Genomic DNA, 19,324 nt, shown 5'->3' on the forward strand with positions numbered 1-19,324 from the left:
TAGAATACTTTTATGAATGTTAAGTGAATTTTTTATAATGATTTAAATTACATCAAAATTGCCTGGAGATGATATTTTAAACCCAACCCCTCCACTTCATTGACTTAATTCCCTGGTGAAATAGACCCCATCCCAGATATTTTAATTCTTTGGGAACAAGGGAGCGAGATTAGGGATTGTAAAACCAGTTTCCCAAAGTTACTTTTTCCATAAAAATCAAAGTAAGAATAAAGATTGTTTATTCCTCGGCAATTTCTCTCTCTCATTACTTTCTCGTTTCTGAAATCTGTGCGTAAGAGATCATTAAGAAATTATAAAAGTGAATGATGGCTATGTGAATAAAAGATTGTTCATTGGAAGTTGTCTATTTTTAAACGTACATGATGCTTACAGAAGCAAAAGGACTTCTTTTGCTTAAATTTTGTCCATTGAAGGAAATCAGATAATACAACAAATTAAAGTCAAGAAAAAAAAAGAAAAAAAAGGACAGCTTCTTGCAGCTCTGTTCCATGGTTGATGCCACCGGGATGCCCCAGAACTCAGACCACATAAAGTGACTTGATTCATTATGGCTGCATTGATATAAATGTGTGTTAACCCAAAGAAAGCATTTATAGTTATTCCATCTCTGCATAGGTGAATGAAGTTCTAATTCAAGGAATCTTTATTGATAATTCAATAAATTTCTTTGAGATTCAAAAATCAAAGCTTTTACTCTCTATTATGATTTTTATTTCGATTCTAATCTATGTCGTAGTGGTTAAGTATGATCCTAGCATATTACAAGAAATCATTAAAATTAGTAATATTTGTGAAATTATGTTAATTATATTATATAAAGTGGAATTATATTTACTTTTGTTATCTATAAATATAATTTTGGAGAAAATATGTTTATGAATGATATTACCTAAATTTTGTTTTGATATCTTTATGATTATTGATAATTTTGACTTAAATGTTGTGAAGTATGTTGTTGGTTACTTGTTAAGTGGTTGTACTCATTACTTTTATTTACAAATTTCAATATTTTTGCATCATTGGAGAACTAGATTTGTTTGGCAAGATTTTGATTAACAAGATTAGCATATGCCTATTTATTTTGTATAAGCTTTGATGTAAGTATTCGGTTTTAGTTTGTAAAGAAATGTTAACTAAACGGATATTCCATCTCTGTACAGGTGAATGAAGTTCTAATTCAAGGAAATTTATTGATAATTCAACAAATTTCCTTGAGATTCAAAAATCAAAGCTTTCACTCTCTATTCTGATTTTATTCGAAACTACTTGAATTATAACGAGGTCAGAGCTACTTAACACAGGCTTTCATACAACAAAAGATGCATTAAACATAAATATAGTGATAAGCGTTGTAACTGAAAAGACAAATTACCAGCCAGTTGAGACTATCTACCACCATCGATCCTCAGCTGGGAGAAAACTCCACTAGCTGTTGTGTCAGAACCATCATCCCTCACCATAGGCACATCATCTTTCTCAATTGGCAAGTTATTTGAAGGCAAACGCTGAAATGGACGTGAGGACATGTTCAGAGAAGCATCTATTGTGCTGTCCTCGTGTGGCTCTCTCCGCACTTCAGTTTGCTGTAGTTGCAATGTGTATTCCAAGTCCCAGCAGATATCAAGCATTGTAGGCCTGTCGACTCCATTTGGCTTCAGACACTTCTCAACCATTTCACTGAACTTTCTCAATGAATTAGGATTAATCTGGCCAGCCACTGAGGGATCGATAATCTTTTCAAGTTCCCCTTTCTTTAACCAAAACAGTCCCCATTCAGCTAAATTTATCTCCTCCTTCCTATTTGAGTTAATTATAGCTGGTCTAGCACAAAGCACTTCAAGGAGTACCACGCCAAAAGAATAAACATCAGATTTTTCTGTAAACTGAAGGCATCTAAAATACTCAGGATCAAGATAACCGAAGCTTCCTTTTATTCCTGTGCTGAACTCATCTGGACCAGGGAGACCTGATTTGGAAAGGCCAAAATCTGCAACTTTTGCCACATATTGTTCATCAAGCAAGATGTTTGTGGACTTAACATCACGGTGAATGATGCCACCAGATGCACCTTTGTGGAGGTAATGAAGACCTCTTGCTGCACCAATGCAAATTTCAAGTCTTTGCTTCCAAGTCAATAAAGATAATGCAGATGATCTCTCTGGATTCCCACTCAAGTTGTAAAGATGATCTCTTAGAGTCCCCTTCTCCATGAACTCATAAACCAGTATCATCTCAGACCCTTCATCACAATAGCCAATCAGAGAAACAAGATGGCGATGTCGAATCTTGGATAGAACCATGACCTCAGTTTGGAATTCTGGAAGGCCCTGGCCATGTTTTGACTCGCTTCTTTTGACTGCCACTTTGAGACCATTCCGAAGAGTTCCTTTATAAACTTTACCGAAGCCTCCCTCTCCAACCAGCAATTTAGCCTCAAAGTTATTGGTTGCCTCTATTATTTCAGCAAAAGGCATCTTTAGTTTGAGGTTTAAGTTCGGAACAGGAGGGGGATTGACAGATTTAGTGCTTATTCCAACAAAAGGGCTCGCTCCTCCAAAAGGAAGGGTACCATATGAAGCCATGGTTTCAAAAGGCTTTCTTTTTATGCGTTTCTTACACAACAAGAATACCACTATCAAACTACAGATAACAAAAACCCCAACAACTGAACCAGTTATGATAAACAGTACAGGCTTCTTTTTTGGCTCACTTCCCCCTAGTTCCAAGCCTGGTTCTGTGATGAACTCCATTATTTCGAGCCCGTTCAGATAGGCAATTTTTTCCAAGAATCCGTCCAAAGGGACAACACTGATACTAATAAAGTCAGAATCACCTGAGTCAACCACAAAATCATAGCGGAATGGAACTGCTGTCTGAACAGTATAGTCGTAAGGATTGATTTTTTTACTGAAGTTACCGTATATGGAGAGATTGAAAGTGAAAATGTTGGGTGATGAACTAATAATGTCACAGAAATGGACCCGAACAAGGTGCCGAGCATTCTTACTGACGTTGAAATGCCAAGTAATGTTGGTAGAATTTGATGTCTGGTTATTAGTTAGGTCCACTTCTTTGCAAGTTTTGTAGACAAGATCTGGGACAAAGTTTTGGAAGGCTCCTAGTTCATCATCATAGTTCAGTGTACCAGAAAAATAGCTACAATTTTTTGCCAAATTTCCAATAAATATATAGTCATCATCAGCAACCCATTCTGATGCTACTGCGGTTGGGTCGTGAAGGGATTGACCCCCAACATTAACTCTCTGAACTGTTCTAAGTACCTGAGAGGGCAAACCTCGGTAAATACCCGGACTTCCTGCCGAAGTCACAAAAGCTGGGTTATCCACAAGATCTCGAACAAGAAAAACTTCTATAGCATTCACAAAAGCAAAAGATGTTTGTTGTGCCGGGATGAAGTGAATTCTAAAGCTGGTTGAATTGATAGGCACCAAGAAATCCTTAATCACAGGGGAAGAACTACTATTTCTGACACTGAAATTCGATACTAGAGACTTACTGGAAGCTGAAACATTGAATAAAGCATCCACCAGATTAACCTGGCCTGACATGAAAGGAAAGAAATGAAGACGTACCACATGTAGGCCTGCGTCATTGATGTCGAATTTATATGAAAATGGGCGTGTATGAAACCTTGCTGTTTGGTAGAGAGATGAGCCGACTGACTGGCTGGTATCTTCTACAGGTTTGCCTTCTTCAACGCGGAAGGAGTTGGGATTCTTGTCACCAACAAAGTTCCTGCTGCCTAGTTTCACAGAAGAAGATGACCCGCAGTTTATGAAGTATTTATCTGGAAAAACGTAAGGACCTGAGAGAATCAGAACAGGGTAGAATTGGAGAAGAAACAAAGGCAAGAGAACGTTAAGGAAGAGCAGTTTTTCCATTGGAACGGTCTTGCTCTTTTTCCCCTTTTTTTCCCTTGTCTAGTTGAAGTAATCAAGTATATATCTCAGCACTAAGGAGTAAGGACCAGTTTTAATGAATGATAACAATGAGCAAGGAAGGTGCAGATGGAAAGGGGAGACTTTGGTTGACCTGATAATCAAAATGTATGGATGTATTCCGCTTGAGAAAAATAACTGAGCTCCTCTAATATTGCCAAGCAGAATAGTTTCCGAAAGGAAATATCTATTTCTTGGCATGTCAATTCTGATCACGGCATTTACTTCTATTTGTTGTCCCTTTTGTCCAAGAACCACGTTTCTGACTTTTATTAGTTCAGCAGCAGTTAGTTGGTTTGCCTTGAATTTCTGTAATAATCTTGTGTTAAGACGGTTTCTTGTCTCTTTTAACTAAGGACTTTTCTGTCTCCCTTTCGTGTCTTTAATTAATTCACTGCCTTATGTCAACATCTTTACACATATACAGTCCAAATTCTTCGTTTTTTGAAGATGAGTCTGTTAACTGTAACGATGCATCTGTCCTAAGTTCAAGCAGGGCAATCTAATGCCAGAATCTGGTCTGACCCAGAAGAGCCCAAAAGCAGCAACCCCCCACTTATTATCCTTCTAGAAAGTGGACAAACCCACCAAAAGGTACGACGTGCAAGTTGTGCGGTTTAAGTAGCGCCGAGTTTTAGTTTCTTCTTCCCAACGCTTTCTGAAGGTTCTCTTTTCCCCCACTATCTTCTTTCTTTCTTCCACTATATGTGCAATCAAGTGCTTGTCTTCAATCTCAATCTCATCTACGCACTTCCTATCAGGTCCAATTATCTTTGTCTTTCCAAGATTTAAATTGTTTAACTCTTTCGCCTTTCATCTTTCAAATTATTAGACTCAGGTAAATATTTTGGTTGTGGAAGATATTGAGGTACAAAATGAGTTGGTGGAGTATTACAAGGACTTGGATTCGATTGACAAACAGGACCAGACGGTTGGTTCTGTCTTTTTGGTTCTCTTTGTTTAATTCAGTTTTGTTTTACATTTAATAGAATACGGATGGATTTAAGACAGTAATTTTCATCTGTGTTCTGTACTCAGGTCTTTTCTTAAATTATGGTAGTGGTTGTTGTCGTGCTGGAACAGTGAAATAATAAGATAAGGTTGGGTATGGTGGGAAGTTTTACATCCTGAGAGTGACTTAAGATAAATAATCTAAGCACTAGCTTGTAAATTATTCTTGTCTGTTAAGCTGTTGCAATGATAGATTTGTTTATTAAACTGAATCCTGGAGAAGATGAATCATCAACAGGAACTGAATAGTCATTCGGCCAATTTTGTGGACAAGTTCATGATTTTAGTTGGAAACCCTTGTTGTATTCTGAGGACCTAGTCTCCTAAAAATTCTCTAGAAGGGAAAGTAGTAGTGAAGAGTGCTTTCTATGTTTCACAATCTTCAGCTCTGCTGCAACAATAGCACGATTCATTGTATGTGTCAACTTCAAACCACTTCTTTGGTGGAATGAATATAACCCACAGATCCAATGCATTGCATTTGGAAACAATTTGATAGGATTTACTAAAGATAACATTTGAAGTAGGTGATTGACTCCCCAAGAATCCTTTAATCACTGGCAATTTGCTACCAGTATTATTTCACGATAAATTTCTTCAAATTGTTGAAAACAAAAAAAAGATGATATAACATGAACTTGCAAAAAGGGGAAAGAGATGGGATCACAGCTTCTTAGGTTGTGATGAATTATATCAGTACCCTTTTTGGTTTTACGTTATCCCAATTCAAATTTTAGACACGTCTCTCCCGTTGTTTGACCAATGCTACTCATTCACATCCCGTTTTAATTTAGTCAAAATTTTGCATTTGAACGACAACCTGTTAAGGGGATTTGGGAATTGGATGATTGGGTCCAATGCTCCAAGCAGCCACTTATGTCAGCATCTGGGCTACTCCAGGAAAGCCCAAGCCTCCGTAATTTCATTTTAGAACCAAGGGAATATAGGAATTAGAAAAACTTTGATTAAATTATGCAATTAGTATTCATACTTTATAAAGTGATAGATTTAATTTTTATATAATAATTTATAAAAATTAAGTTTTTATATTTTTTAAATTAATAAAAATTAAATTTTTCTATCTTTTATACTACTATGGTATTTTCTTACTAATATAACATTAAAATTGTTAATAATGACATGATTTTTTTTATTTATTTTACAATTTTTTTATTATTTTAAATTATAAAGTACAAAATTCCAATTCCTCACCATCTCACAACACATTTTCCCTAAATCTTAAAAACCTGTTAATAAATTTAATTTATTTCTTTCCTAATCTTATTTAAAACTACTAACGCACATCATATTAGATAGTTTCATATCCATACTTATAAAATCTATATTAATACTTGATTTTGTCATTTTGATACATTTATTACATCATTAATAAATTATCAAATCATCATTATTATATTATCAAATTTAATATCACATTAATAAAAAAAATTACAGCAACACAATCAAATTTCATTTCAATATAAATAAAAAAATTTATTAACATATTATTTTAATATTATAATTTTAAAAAAATATAAAAATTTATTATTATAATAAATTTAACATTTTGATAGAGCGGAGCGACTAAACGAACAATTTGACCAAAAAAAATGTTCGAAGCCAAAGGATTTACAGCGCAAAAGTAAAGCGGTATCATGTAGCCCATAGTTTCAAATTTTGTCTTTACTATATATACAAGAGATTGCCAACCTGCTCCACCGCCAGGAGTCGTTGTTCTCTGTCTTTTATTTGTAGATAAAAAGAGGCTACCTTGCCATCAACACCGAGAAGAAAGAAACAAAATAAAGAAAAAAGGTTAAAAACTCGAGATCAAGATGGTGGGTCAATGGACGGTGACTAAACCAAGCCGGAGTGATGAAGTTTTGGACGCAGATCAACAGCAAAAAATCACCAATCAGGTCAGAGCTCAGTTCGATTCCTTGGCCCCGAAACGATCCACCAAGCCCAACAGGAGTGAACCTGATTTAGCAACAACCACCTCCAATTTCCCGCCAGCTGTAGACCAAAACATACCCGAGCTGGACAAGTTACGATCTCTTCAGTCTCAATCTCATGTATGCATTCCTTAACATGCTTCTAGCATCTTTGTCTTTCTACCCTTTTGTTGGTTCCTCTTTTGAGTTCTGGAATTTGCTCTCTCAGGTGAAAATATTACAAGGAGATAGTGTTGTGCAAGATGAATTTGTGGAGACACAGTATTACAAGGAGATGGATTCTATGGACAAGGAGCACCACACGGTTTTTGCTCTTGACCTGTTAATCTTTCTTACGGTTTTAATTTTTTTTTGTCTGTAGTGTCTTTGCTTTACTTTTCCATTGAATTTGCGTCGGTTTCTGTTTTGTTTATTGATCACAGACTGGAAGTGGGTTTATAAGAGTGGTTGGAGAAGGGGGTGCAGGAAATAGATATGATATTCAATTGCAAAACGGCCAGGGTGCTGGAAATGTATTTAACAGGCCAATTTTCAAAAGCAACCCGGCAACAAATGACTGGATGCCTAACGTTGAGGAAGATCAGGTATTCATGTAGGCCTTTTCTGTCAATGGGAAGAACGAAAAGGGTCATCAGAAGCTGTATTGTTTTGTTCAATGATCTCAAAACAGTTTTCTTGTGTGATCAGGTCTTTGTTTCTTCCAAGCCTAATCGGAGTGAGGGTTGTTAGATCTGCGCAGATGTACCAACTTTGCTTAAATTATAATTGCTGTAGCCTTGGAATGGAGAAATTGGATTAAAACAGTTTGGTGGAAGGACTTAAATAAAGTATAAAGTACTTTTTCTACATTGTTATTTGCCCTCCCTGTTGCAAGGATAAGTTAGTTTATTAATTGAATAATGGGAAGGTAAAATCGTCAACAGCAATGAAATACTTATCCTTAGGCCAACTAATGAATCCACTGCCCTTGTAATTAAAGCTAGTTATTTGTTTATTTTGAGTTTTAACCCGAAGTGCTGCACAAGTTGATTTGTGGCCTTTTAATTTCAAATTGATGTGCCTGTTCTTACTGTTTGTAGTAGCGAATTTGTTATGTGAATAGCCCAACAACATTTTGTTCTCATCAAAAGTGAAAAGATTGTTCTTTCTTATTTTTCAGGAAGAAAGAAATGGAAGGGGTGTTGAATGGTCTTGCATGTGAATTGGGCTTAAAGCCTTGTTTTATCAATTGCCAAAAGAGCACAATTATCTCAACTTAGTAATTAAAAAAGAAAATTGGTTCAGAGTACAGCCAGGTTGGACGAGAAGATTGTTCATGATTGAACGCGCTTTGCATAAGGCTTCCAGAGGCTCGGCCTTAGACAAGGCTACACCAGTCCCATACACCATGTCAATTGCCTTCTCGTTGACTCTCTCCTACTGAAAACATTGAGTCACCCCGAAGCCAAAAAAAGGGTCGGCCAAGCCCATTTCAGGGATGCCGTCCTTCCCAAACCAAATGGCAATGGACTGTAGGCATCAAAATCACTAATTTCAAACCTTTCAGGATAGAAACATGTTGGATCATCTCATTATTTATGGTCTCTATGAATAGCTCATGCATTGACTAATAAAATAGTTTTAGGTGGTATATTATATCCTCCAATTGTACCATAATCAGAGCACATGTGAGAAGCCCAGAATGGTATTGCCGGGTATAATCGAAAGGTTTCAGAGTGTATTTTGTAAGTAAGGTTGTCTTGAAAGATCAGTTTCATCTAACAATGTTCAGGGTCCAGGGAAGCATCTAGTTCAGCTCTAACCTTCTGTAACACATCAGGATGATTAAGCAAATTAGACATTGCAATTCTAACGCTAGTGTTGAGGTGTGAGTCCCCGCTGCTACCATGTTGTGCATGAAATAGTTCATGCATGTTAAAGAATTTCGTTTACAACAGTTCTCTATGATTTACCTGAAGAGGTTCATAGAAATAAATAGATAATACAAGCACATGCTGCACATGGATTTTCAAGATAAAGGTTAGTCATTCTCACTGCCATATTAGGTGTTAGCTCTGGAAAAAATGTGATGTATTTGCTAATTGGCGTAGTAAAAACTTGATCTCAACTCTTCGCATGCCTGTTGACATTTTTAAGCGATTAGATGACAAGACTTCAAGTGTGGTTATAATTATGCGGCGAAGGTTGAGCCAGTGATCAGCATCACTCGGATGCCTTCATACATCTATCCAGCCAGCCATGCATATATAAATAAAGCAATCCCAAAATTCAATACCGTTAGTGTTTTTAACCCCCTCCAAAAGAATGCACATGCCTAGAAACTAACAATTTTGAAACTAAAATTAAGCTATACAAAAGATACACTTCCTTTATTCCATATTCATCCATCTCTTTCGATCCAAAAGATTCAAACTTGAGATTTTTTCGCCCCCCCTAGGAACTTCAACGCACTTCTTTTCTGTTGTATAAGCAATACTTTAGAATACAGCTTGAATGAGAACATTTTCCTTGACTGAACGACCTTTGCATAAGGCTTCCAGTGGCTCAAGCTTAGGCATGGCTAAACCACCTGTCCCTTCAACCATGTCAATTGGTTTCTCATTGACTCTCTCCCACTCGAAACATTGAATCAATGACCCCAAAGTCCAGGCAATGACGCGGTTGGCCAAGCCCATTGCAGGGCATGCCCTCCTTCCCAAACCGAATGGCAATAGCTTATAGGCATTAACCTCAGCAGTATCAAACCTTTCAGGATTGAAACATGTCGGATCATCCCATAATTTATGGTCTCTATGAATGGTACATGAATTTACCAGCAAAATAGCTTTAGGTGGTATACTATATCCTCCTATCGGACAATAATCAGAGGACATATGAGGAGTTATGACAGGCGTCGTCGGGTATAATCGGAAGGTCTCAGAAATTGTATTTTGCAGGTAATGTAGTTTGGAAAGATCAGTCTCATCTAATAATTGTTTAGAGTCAAGAAAAGCATCTAATTCATCTCTAACCTTCTTCAAAACATCAGGATGATTAAGCAAATTAGACATTGGATATTCCACCGTTACTGCGGATGTATGACTTCCTGCTCTACTATATTCTGCATGTAAGAGTTGAATCATAGTACAAATTTTAAATTAAGAAAGCACTCTATGATAATGCATGTGAAAAAGTTCATTCAAATATGTAAACAAAAATCATAAGCACATGCTATAAATTAATAAATTTAAGTTCTCTATGATTGGTATTTTTACTAGCTTCTTTCTTCAGAGGCAACACGTTACTGTAAACTAAAGTTTAGCATAAATATTGTTCAAGATATGTGGTTGTTAGTGGCATCATCGTGATGTTTATTTGTTGGTTTTATAAGAATGTGTACCAAGATAATTGACAAAATGTGAAGATCAGCGATGCCTTGAAACTTTTCCCCTTTCATAGAATTATCAAAAACAAAAGACTAACCAGTGCAAGGCCTTTTGATGATTTCATCTGTATAGTACTCGGGCTGTAATTCTTGCAAGGAAAGCAAATGGTCGATCATGGTGCTTCCACTTTCTGAATCTCCCTTATTCCTTTTATGCTCATCAATCGAACCTTGAAAGAACACATCTATCTTTCTACCAAGTTTCTTGACATTCTTTACACAACCTTTCCTATCGAAATACTTCAAAATAGGCTAAAAATCCCCTGGATATGCCGCACCTCCATATGTAAACATTTCTTCTATAAGCTCCCGAAATTGCCTCGCTTGTTCGATTCCAGCCACGTCTGAACCATAATACCGTTTCCCTGTAATCATCCTTATCGCGATATTAAATGTCAGCTCTGAGAACAATGGTCTTAACTCAACTTTGGTTAACCCATCGGCTGAAATATGGTATAATTTCCGTAGTAAATTCTTGATTTCATCTTTTCGAATGCCTGTTGTCATGTTTAAGTGATTAGATGACAGCACCTCAAGCGTGATTATGTGGCGAAGGTTGCGCCAGTGATCACCATAGGATGACGAGGCAAGCGTGCTTATTGTAAAGCGAGGACGGTCTGCAAAAATGATGTCATTTTTGGAAAAGCATTCCTCAACAGCCGATGCAGATGATACGACAAGCATTCCTCAACATGTCGTTTTGTGAGAGATCGTAGAGCGTTCGATGGAGGGGCTTCTTTTAGAGATGGAGATGACCCAGAAATGGAATAGGAAACGGGCTTGGTGGGAGGTTCTTGGAGTTGGTTCCTAACCAAAGCTTGAAAAACAACAGGAGGAAGAAACAGAACAAAGTTGAATACAACAGCAGCATGGTTTCTTCCTTGCTTGGATTTGCTTCTCTGTTGAGTTCTGATGCCGTATCTGAATCGAAAGAGTTATTACTATTTAGAATTGAAAGGTTAACCAAATTTAAAAAAAAAAATGAACGGTACGGCTCCATCCATTTATCCTGCAAGGTATGAATTAATAGGCACAAAAAAATTAGTTCTATGACCATTATTTTTTTTTATTATTATATTTTGGGTCCATGACCGTAAGTATTTTTAAACCTGTTACAAATGGATGCAAAATGCATAGACATCAACAATTTAGAAAATTATCGGAATTAATAATATTTTTTGGTTAACTATATAGTAGTACATATATTTGAAATAATGTAAGTACTATAATTTGCTTTGACGATGGTATCTTTTTCATTGGCCTTTGTGCCATGAATTTAATATCCTAATTGCACGTTTAAAAAAGTTAGGACTGGGAGAGCTACCCTTGTTTCTAGCCAATTTGATAATGAAGAATTTATATATATATAATATATATAATATATATATATAAAATTTTAAAACTTNATATATATATATATATATATATATATATATATATATATATATATAAAATTAGTGTGAGAACCCATCAAGCTATCCTAATTGAGTGTTGGTACTAATTACACAAACTTTTGTGATTTATCAATTAGAAGTATATATATTAAAAGAAAAGTGTTCTTTCCCTGCCGTCCATCCTATTATTCAAATCCGCGACTGTTCTTGCTTAATTTGTCTTTTGCCTTTCAGTTGGACATGTTAATTTGTAATCGACCTGTTTGTCCTTAATGCTGTAATGAAATATACTATCTAGCAAAATCATCAGCTGGGACTCATGACCATAGTTTTTTCCTCTGTTTTAACTCTAATAATCGATAAAAGAAATTTTCTTTTGACATCATAATAGAAAAATTAATGAATTATTTAAATAAAATTTTATTCTTTTATTGTGTTTAATAGGTATATATTTTTGTTTTGAATCAAATAGATTTTTATGACAAACTATTGACAAATTATTATTAAAAAAATGCTATGATTATGTCGTCATACAGTATTAACATACCATGTTTTAGTTATGTGACATTAATAACAAATGATATTTTGATTAACACCATATAATCTATCATTAGTAATAAAAAAATTATTTGAATTAAAATAAAAATATAAGAGGTTAATGGAACGTGATGAAAGAATTTTTTTTTACATATTTTATTTTTTTTCTTTCATAAAAAAATAAACAAAGCATTAATTAAACAGAACTATGCTATGCTTATGCTTGTGAATAAGCTCAACGCCTCATTTTATCAATTGCTAAAAGAGCTGCAATTATCCAAAATAACCATAAATCAAACCATTATTTCATTATGCAGAACGTATAATCTTTAAAATTGCAAGATTTGCAGAAAAGTATTAGCAGTACTTCAGAGCACAGCTTGAATGAGAACATGGTTCATCATTGAACGAGTTTTGCATTAGGCTTCCATGGCTCAAGCTTAGGCATGGCTATATCAGCTGACCCTTCAACCATGTCAATTGCCTTCCCATCGACTCTCTCCCACTCGAAACATTGAATCAATGACCCCAAAGTCAAGCCAATGATGCGGTTGGCCAAGCCCATTCCAGGGCATGCCCTCCTTCCCAAACCAAATGTCAAAAGCTTGTAGCCATCAACCTTACTAGTATCAAACCTTTAAGGATTGAAAGACGTTGGATCATCCCAAATTTTGTGGTCTCTGTGAATAGCGCATGCGTTGACCAGCAAAATAGTTTTAGGTGGTACGTTATATACCCCTATTGTACAATTATCAGAGGATATATGAGGAACTAGAAGAGGTGTTGCCGGGTATAATCGAAAGGTCTCAGATACTATATTGTGCAGGTACTGTAGTTTGGAAAGATCAGTTTCGTCTTGCAATTGTTTAGGGCACAAGAAATCATCTACTTCAGCTCTAGCCTTCTTCAACACACCAGGATGGTTAAGCAAGTTAGACATTGCCCATTCTATCGTTGCTGCTACTGTATGAGTTCCCCCTGCTATCATGTTCTGGATTAACAGTCATTACGTATTAAAACGTTTAGATTAGAAGATTATTACTGTATAATTCATCTGAAAAAGTTCATTAAAAGAATTTAATGAACATAAAATGGAAGCACATGCTGCACAATTAAAAAATTAGTATTCTTGTTATTGCTATATATATAAAAGCTTCTTTAGCATACATATTTTCAGGAAAAAGGTTGTCAGTTATCTAAAATCGTGTATTAAGGTATAATTAGTAGTTGAAATAGAAGTAGAAATTGAAGGATCTCACTAACTGGTGCAAGGCCTTTAATAATTTCATCTGTGTTTTGTTCAGGCTGTGATTCTTGCAGTAAAAGCAAATGGTCGATCATACTAGTTCCACTTTCTAAACCTCCTTTACACCTTCTACGCTCATCGACCAACCCTGAAAGAAAACGTCTACTTTTCTACCGAGCGCCATGACCTTCTTTACTTAACCTTGCCTGTCAAAATACTTGAAAATGGGCAAGAAATCCCCTGGATATGTTGCCCTTCCATCTGCAAACATTTCTCCTACAAGTTCTCGAAACTGCCTTGCTTCTTCGATTCCAACCACGTCTTCACCATAATACCGTTTCCCTGCAATCATTCTCGTTACAATATTAAACGTGAGGCCTGAAATCAATGGTCCTAACTCTACCTTGGTGAACTTATGGGCTGAAATACTATGCAATTTGCGTAGTAAAATCTTGATTTCATCCATTAGAACGCCTGCCAACATGTTTAAGCGTTTAGAAGAAAACACTTCAACCGTGGTTACACAGCGAAGGTTTCGCCAATGATCACCGTAGGAGGATGATACAGGCGTGGTGTAATTGTAGCCTAGGTACTTGTTTAAGGTAAAGGGATGGCGGTTCGCCAAAACAATTAATGTCGTTCTTTGAAAAGCATTCCTCAACAGCCGAAGAGGATGATACGACAACTGCTAGTTGTGAACCAAACTTTAGAGAGAAGATTGGACCGTATGTTTGTGAGAGACTGTGGAGTGTTCGATGGAGGGGTTGCTTTAGAAGATGGAGATGACCGAGAAATGGAAGTGCGAACGGGCTTGGGGGGAGATTCTTGGAGTTGGTTAAGAAAAGCTTGAAAGCCAATAGGAGGAAAAGAATGAACAGAGATGCATATATATAGCTGCAGGGCTTCTTCCATGTCTGGACATTTGCTTTCTTTTCAGTTCTGTTGCTGTACTTAAACTGAAAGCATTCTTCTGTATGCTCGGATTTCCACATTCTGGCGGATTTTCATTCCTATTCTATCATTGTATTGCGTTAGAATCTTTATTTATTCCCGGTCGTCGGGCTTATGTTGACTTACGGGCTACTATGATCCACGAAACGGGCTGATTGAATTAGGATGAGCTGAAACTAGTTTCCCCAAAAAATTAAAGCAATTGAAGGTATAGGCAAACACGTGTACTTATTTTGGTTGGAGACACCTACGTCTGCTTTACTCACAATCTCACATGGCTGCTTGTACCGAGCCAAGTGGATACAGGTAGACCCAAAATTCAAAGACAATAATGAAATCATGCTTTAATTATTTATTATTGAGAAAATTACGATGAATAACTTTTTTTGAGAAATATATTTTAAAAATAATTATCAAAATAAATTTAATTATTTTAGTCATATTTAATTATAATTTGATAAAAATATTTTTAAAAATATTTTAAATAAATTAAATCATTCATCATAATTTTTCTCCATTTGTGTTTTCGATTTCTCTCTCTCACCTTTCAATTCTCTTTAATTTTATCGATTTTTCTCTTTGACATTCATCTGCTATATTCTGATTTCTTTCTCCCGCGTTTTAGATATCTCTTTCCTGTGCTTTCAAGATACCAAGCGATGGTTTTGATGTGCTTAGATGAATGACTGTTTGAAAATTTTGATTTTTAGGTATTTTAGATAAAACTAAATTGATAAAATTGATAATAAATGTTTGAAATAATTTTTAATTAGATCAATTCAAGACCTAGATACCAATAAACTCAAAATTTTGAAATTTAAAAATCTAGATTTTTAAAAGAATTTTTTTTTTCGATTTTTAGTCGAAATAGGTATTTTGGATAAGAAAATTTACGTTTTGATTTATTAAAACATGTTAGAAACACTTTAATCAGTACCAAATTATCAAAAAAATAAAAAGAAATGAAGAGAGTTGAGAAGATTTGCAGTTTTGGTTTGTAAGTAATAACAACATTTTAAGTGTTAAAAGTGTAACAAAATATTTTTTGGATATGGCGTGTAATAACAATATTTTTTTTCAATATGGCATTTAACAATTTAACTATGGAGTGTCACATGTTTTTGTATATAGCGTATAACAACTTAATTATGGGATGTCACATATTTTTGTACATGACGTGTAACAACCTAACTATGACGTGTCACATGTTTTTGTATATGACGTGTAACATATTTCTGTACATGACGTGTAACAACCTAATCATGGTGTGTCACGTATTTTTATACATGACGTGTAACATATTTTTGTACATGATGTGTAACAACATAATCATAGTGTGTTACGTATTTTTATACATTACGTGTAACATGTTTTTGTACATGATATTTAACAACCTAATCATAGCATGTAATAACCTAACCATAACTTGTAACATATTTTTATACATAGTATGTAATATTATGACATGTAATTTTATTAAGAGTAATTTTGTTTAATTTGATTAAAAATAGTTAAAATTATAAAAAAATTTATTTTTTAAAACATCTTATCTATAAGGATTATTTTTTAAAATATATATTTTTTATTTTTTAGGTCAATGTACCACGCATAAATATATTAGATGAAAATTAAGATCTAACTGCTTCAGGAAATTTATTATTTGTATGGCTATTCCACGCGTGAATACAAAATCAAAATTAAGAGTACTAGCAGCTTGCCCTCGTTTTACACCAAGTCAGTTGAATAAACCAAGTAATAAGAAAAAAATAATAATTAGTATGGTATCCCAACCCAATCAACTAGTCATATACCAAGTTAGGTTAAGAATTCTCATGGAAGGGAAAATAATTCTTCTGTCAGTCTTAAATTCGGATGTTGTTACAAATGCACGTTCTATAAATAAATCATTTCTCAAACTTAAGCACATTACAAACTAAATTTTATGGCTAATGACAATAATTTCTTCTGATAAGTCTACAATCCAGCCGTATGGCATTATGAACAACATGTTATTAAATAAAAGAAGTAAAATTAATAATCCTAAACAACTTTAGAATATAGAAAGCACCTTATCTGCGATATGACTTGCTTTGCACAGGGCTTCCAATGGTTCGACTTTAGGCATGGTGAGCCCTCGCCCTTCGGTCATGTCAATTTTCTTCTCACTCACCCTTTTCCAGTCAAAACATTGAATCAATGACCCCAATGTCAAGCCCAACACATGATGGGCTAGCCCCATTCCAGGGCAAGCTCTTCTTCCTAACCCAAACGGCATTAGCCTATAAGTCTGATCACTTGTCTCCTTGCTTTCAAACCTCTCCTATAAGTCTGATCACTTGTCTCCTTGCTTTCAAACCTCTCCGGCTTAAAAGTAGTTGGATCCTCCCATAATATAGGGTCTCTTTGAATAGTCCAAGCATTCACCAACAAGATGGCTTCCTTGGGTATTTCATATCCTCCGATACTGCAATTATCTGATGCCAAATGTGGAACTAAGAGTGGAGCTGCTGGGCATAACCGAAAAGTCTCGGAAATTATGTTTTGTAAGTAAGGTAATCTTGAGAGATCAGCTTCTTCTACCAGTCGGTCTTCACCAACATTTTGGGCTAGTTCAACTCTTACTTTTTCTAACACGTGAGGATAGTTGAGCAGATTAGACATTGCCCATTCCAATGTCACTGCTGTTGTATCAGTTCCTGCGTTTAGTATGACCTGCAAAAATATAGAAATCCCAGCATTAAAAAAATTGTAATATAAGCTAACAGTAATAATTTATTAACAAAAATATTTTAAAATGTTTGTTGATATCCAAAAATTGAAAGATTAATAAGTTTGGATTTAAGTAACAAGTATTTTTGATGATTTAAGTAAAAAGAAAATATTAATGGCATCTTTCTTATAAAGTATATATCCATATAAACAAAAAAACAATAATCATAAATGCATTAGTTAATTGAAGTCGAAATTCTATCATCACTATATATAACTTTTACTTGATAGTTATTATGTGAACTTTTAATTACTTAATGATGACGGAAAGATTGTATTAAACACAAAAATAAAATACAAACTCAGCTTTGTCAAATAATAATAAATAATGATAATTATTCCATAGAAAGAAAACAAAAGAGAAAGGCAAATTAAGCCTAAAAAGTAGAAAGGAAACCAAAAAAGGAAAAAGAGAACGGAGAAATCAGAATGGGATTATCTTATGTTGCCACCAAACCTCACTTTAACATTTTTTATATATATTTATGCATAAAAGCAGTTGATGCCGCTTTGGAAATGGCTAAGAAAGCAACTTTTTTTTGTTAATTAATAATAAAATTATTGCGTTTGTACGATTATTACAAATATATTTTGCAATAAAATAGAAACTCATAAGTTTGCATTTAATCATGCATATGAATGGAAATTTAAACATAAAACATCCTAAATTGTCAATTTAGTGTCAAAAGTATATTTACTTAAATAAACTAGTACTACTTTTATTTGTATTATTACCTTATTCATTAAAAGTAGGGTTTAATTTCATGAACAGATTTATAATTAATCACATGCCAATTTAATTTGAATATATTAATTTCATAATTCAATTGATTTATTCATTTAGAATTAAATATGGACACCAAATCAAACACTAACAATTATAAAATTTTTGTAATTAATATATTGTTATTGGGTAGGTTTACCATTCCTGTTTCAAAATCATTTATGACGTTAATCCTTTATCCAGAGGTTTGCAATTTACGAGAAGAACCAAAATATTGCAGGGAATTAGTAATAAAATCATGTAAATATTTAAGAATTTGAATTTTTTTTAAAGAAAAAGGAACAACTGATCGAGCAAGGATCGATGTAACTGACCTGTACGAGTCCTTTGATGATTTCATCTGTATAATAATCAGGCTGTGATTCTTGCAAAGAGAGCAAATGGGTGATCATAGTATTTTTTATTTTCAAATCACCTTTGTTTCTTCTATGCTCATCGATCGTACCTTGCATTAGTTCATCTGCTTCATTACCAAGTCTCGTTATTCTCCTGATGTATCCATTGTAATCAACCAGCTGCAATATAGGCAGGAAATCTCCTGGATATGATGACACTGCCAATTCAAAACGCTCCTTAATAATCTCCCGGAACCGCCTCCCTTCTTCGTAATTCCCACTGACATCATCGCCAAAATATCGCTTCCCTGCAATCATTCTCATGACTACATTAAACGTCAGCTCCGAGAACATCGATTTCAACTCTACCTTGGCGAAACCATTGGCTGAAACCTGGCACAATCTGCGCAATAAACGATTGACTTCATCTGTTCGAATGTCTAACGACATGTTCAAACGATTCGATGAGAAGATTTCGATAGTGGCTAGGCGACGAAGGTTGCGCCAGTGATCACCATACGGAGCCAATCCAAGAGTGGTGTAGTTGTAACCAACGTACTTGGCCATGACGAAACGAGGACGGTTCGCTAAGACGATGTCGTTTTTTGTGAAACATTCTTGGACGGCCGAGGGTGATGACACAACAACCAGGAGGCGGGAGCCAACCCTGAGGGAGAAGATTGGGCCATATTTCTGTGACAGGTTGGAGAGTGTTCGATGGAGGAGTTCTTTGAGAAGATGGAGATGACCAAGAACTGGAAGAGCAAAAGGACTCGGCGGGAGACTTCTGTGTCTTGATCTTGTTAACTAGCTCGCGAGGAGGAGAAAAAGAGCTGAAAGCAATGAGTAGATCAAGATTTGATCCATGCTCAAGATAAGATAAGATTTGCAGAAGCAGTGCGCTTGTGTTATTACTATAAAGGACTTAGCAGCGGCAA

At 35.1% G+C, this 19,324-nt stretch overlaps 3 protein-coding genes and 2 pseudogenes across 3 annotated transcripts; 1 reads left to right on the forward strand and 4 right to left on the reverse strand.

Moving 5' to 3' along the window:
• Positions 321 to 4,184, reverse strand: LOC18611213 (probable receptor-like protein kinase At5g24010). Its single transcript, XM_018114289.1, has 2 exons — positions 1,394 to 4,184; positions 321 to 572 (listed from the first exon to the last, which is right to left on the reverse strand). The coding sequence occupies exon 1, from the start codon at positions 3,921 to 3,923 to the stop codon at positions 1,407 to 1,409; it is 2,517 nt and encodes an 838-aa protein (XP_017969778.1). The 5' UTR covers positions 3,924 to 4,184; the 3' UTR covers positions 321 to 572; positions 1,394 to 1,406.
• Positions 6,691 to 7,794, forward strand: LOC18611214. The gene is made up of 4 exons (XM_007047351.2): positions 6,691 to 7,066; positions 7,155 to 7,250; positions 7,369 to 7,530; positions 7,634 to 7,794. The coding sequence occupies exons 1-4, from the start codon at positions 6,827 to 6,829 to the stop codon at positions 7,673 to 7,675; spliced, it is 540 nt and encodes a 179-aa protein (XP_007047413.2). The 5' UTR covers positions 6,691 to 6,826; the 3' UTR covers positions 7,676 to 7,794.
• On the reverse strand, positions 9,424 to 11,255 carry LOC18611215 (annotated as a pseudogene).
• LOC18611216 lies at positions 12,702 to 14,539 on the reverse strand (annotated as a pseudogene).
• LOC18611217 (cytochrome P450 81E8) lies at positions 16,332 to 19,271 on the reverse strand. Its single transcript, XM_018126375.1, has 3 exons — positions 18,366 to 19,271; positions 16,855 to 17,210; positions 16,332 to 16,813 (listed from the first exon to the last, which is right to left on the reverse strand). Exons 1-3 carry the CDS (start codon positions 18,951 to 18,953, stop codon positions 16,549 to 16,551), a joined length of 1,209 nt encoding a protein of 402 aa, XP_017981864.1. The 5' UTR covers positions 18,954 to 19,271; the 3' UTR covers positions 16,332 to 16,548.

Source organism: Theobroma cacao, chromosome 1, assembly GCF_000208745.1.
Source record: "Theobroma cacao cultivar B97-61/B2 chromosome 1, Criollo_cocoa_genome_V2, whole genome shotgun sequence".
In the NCBI taxonomy this organism is placed as follows: Eukaryota; Viridiplantae; Streptophyta; class Magnoliopsida; order Malvales; family Malvaceae; genus Theobroma; species Theobroma cacao.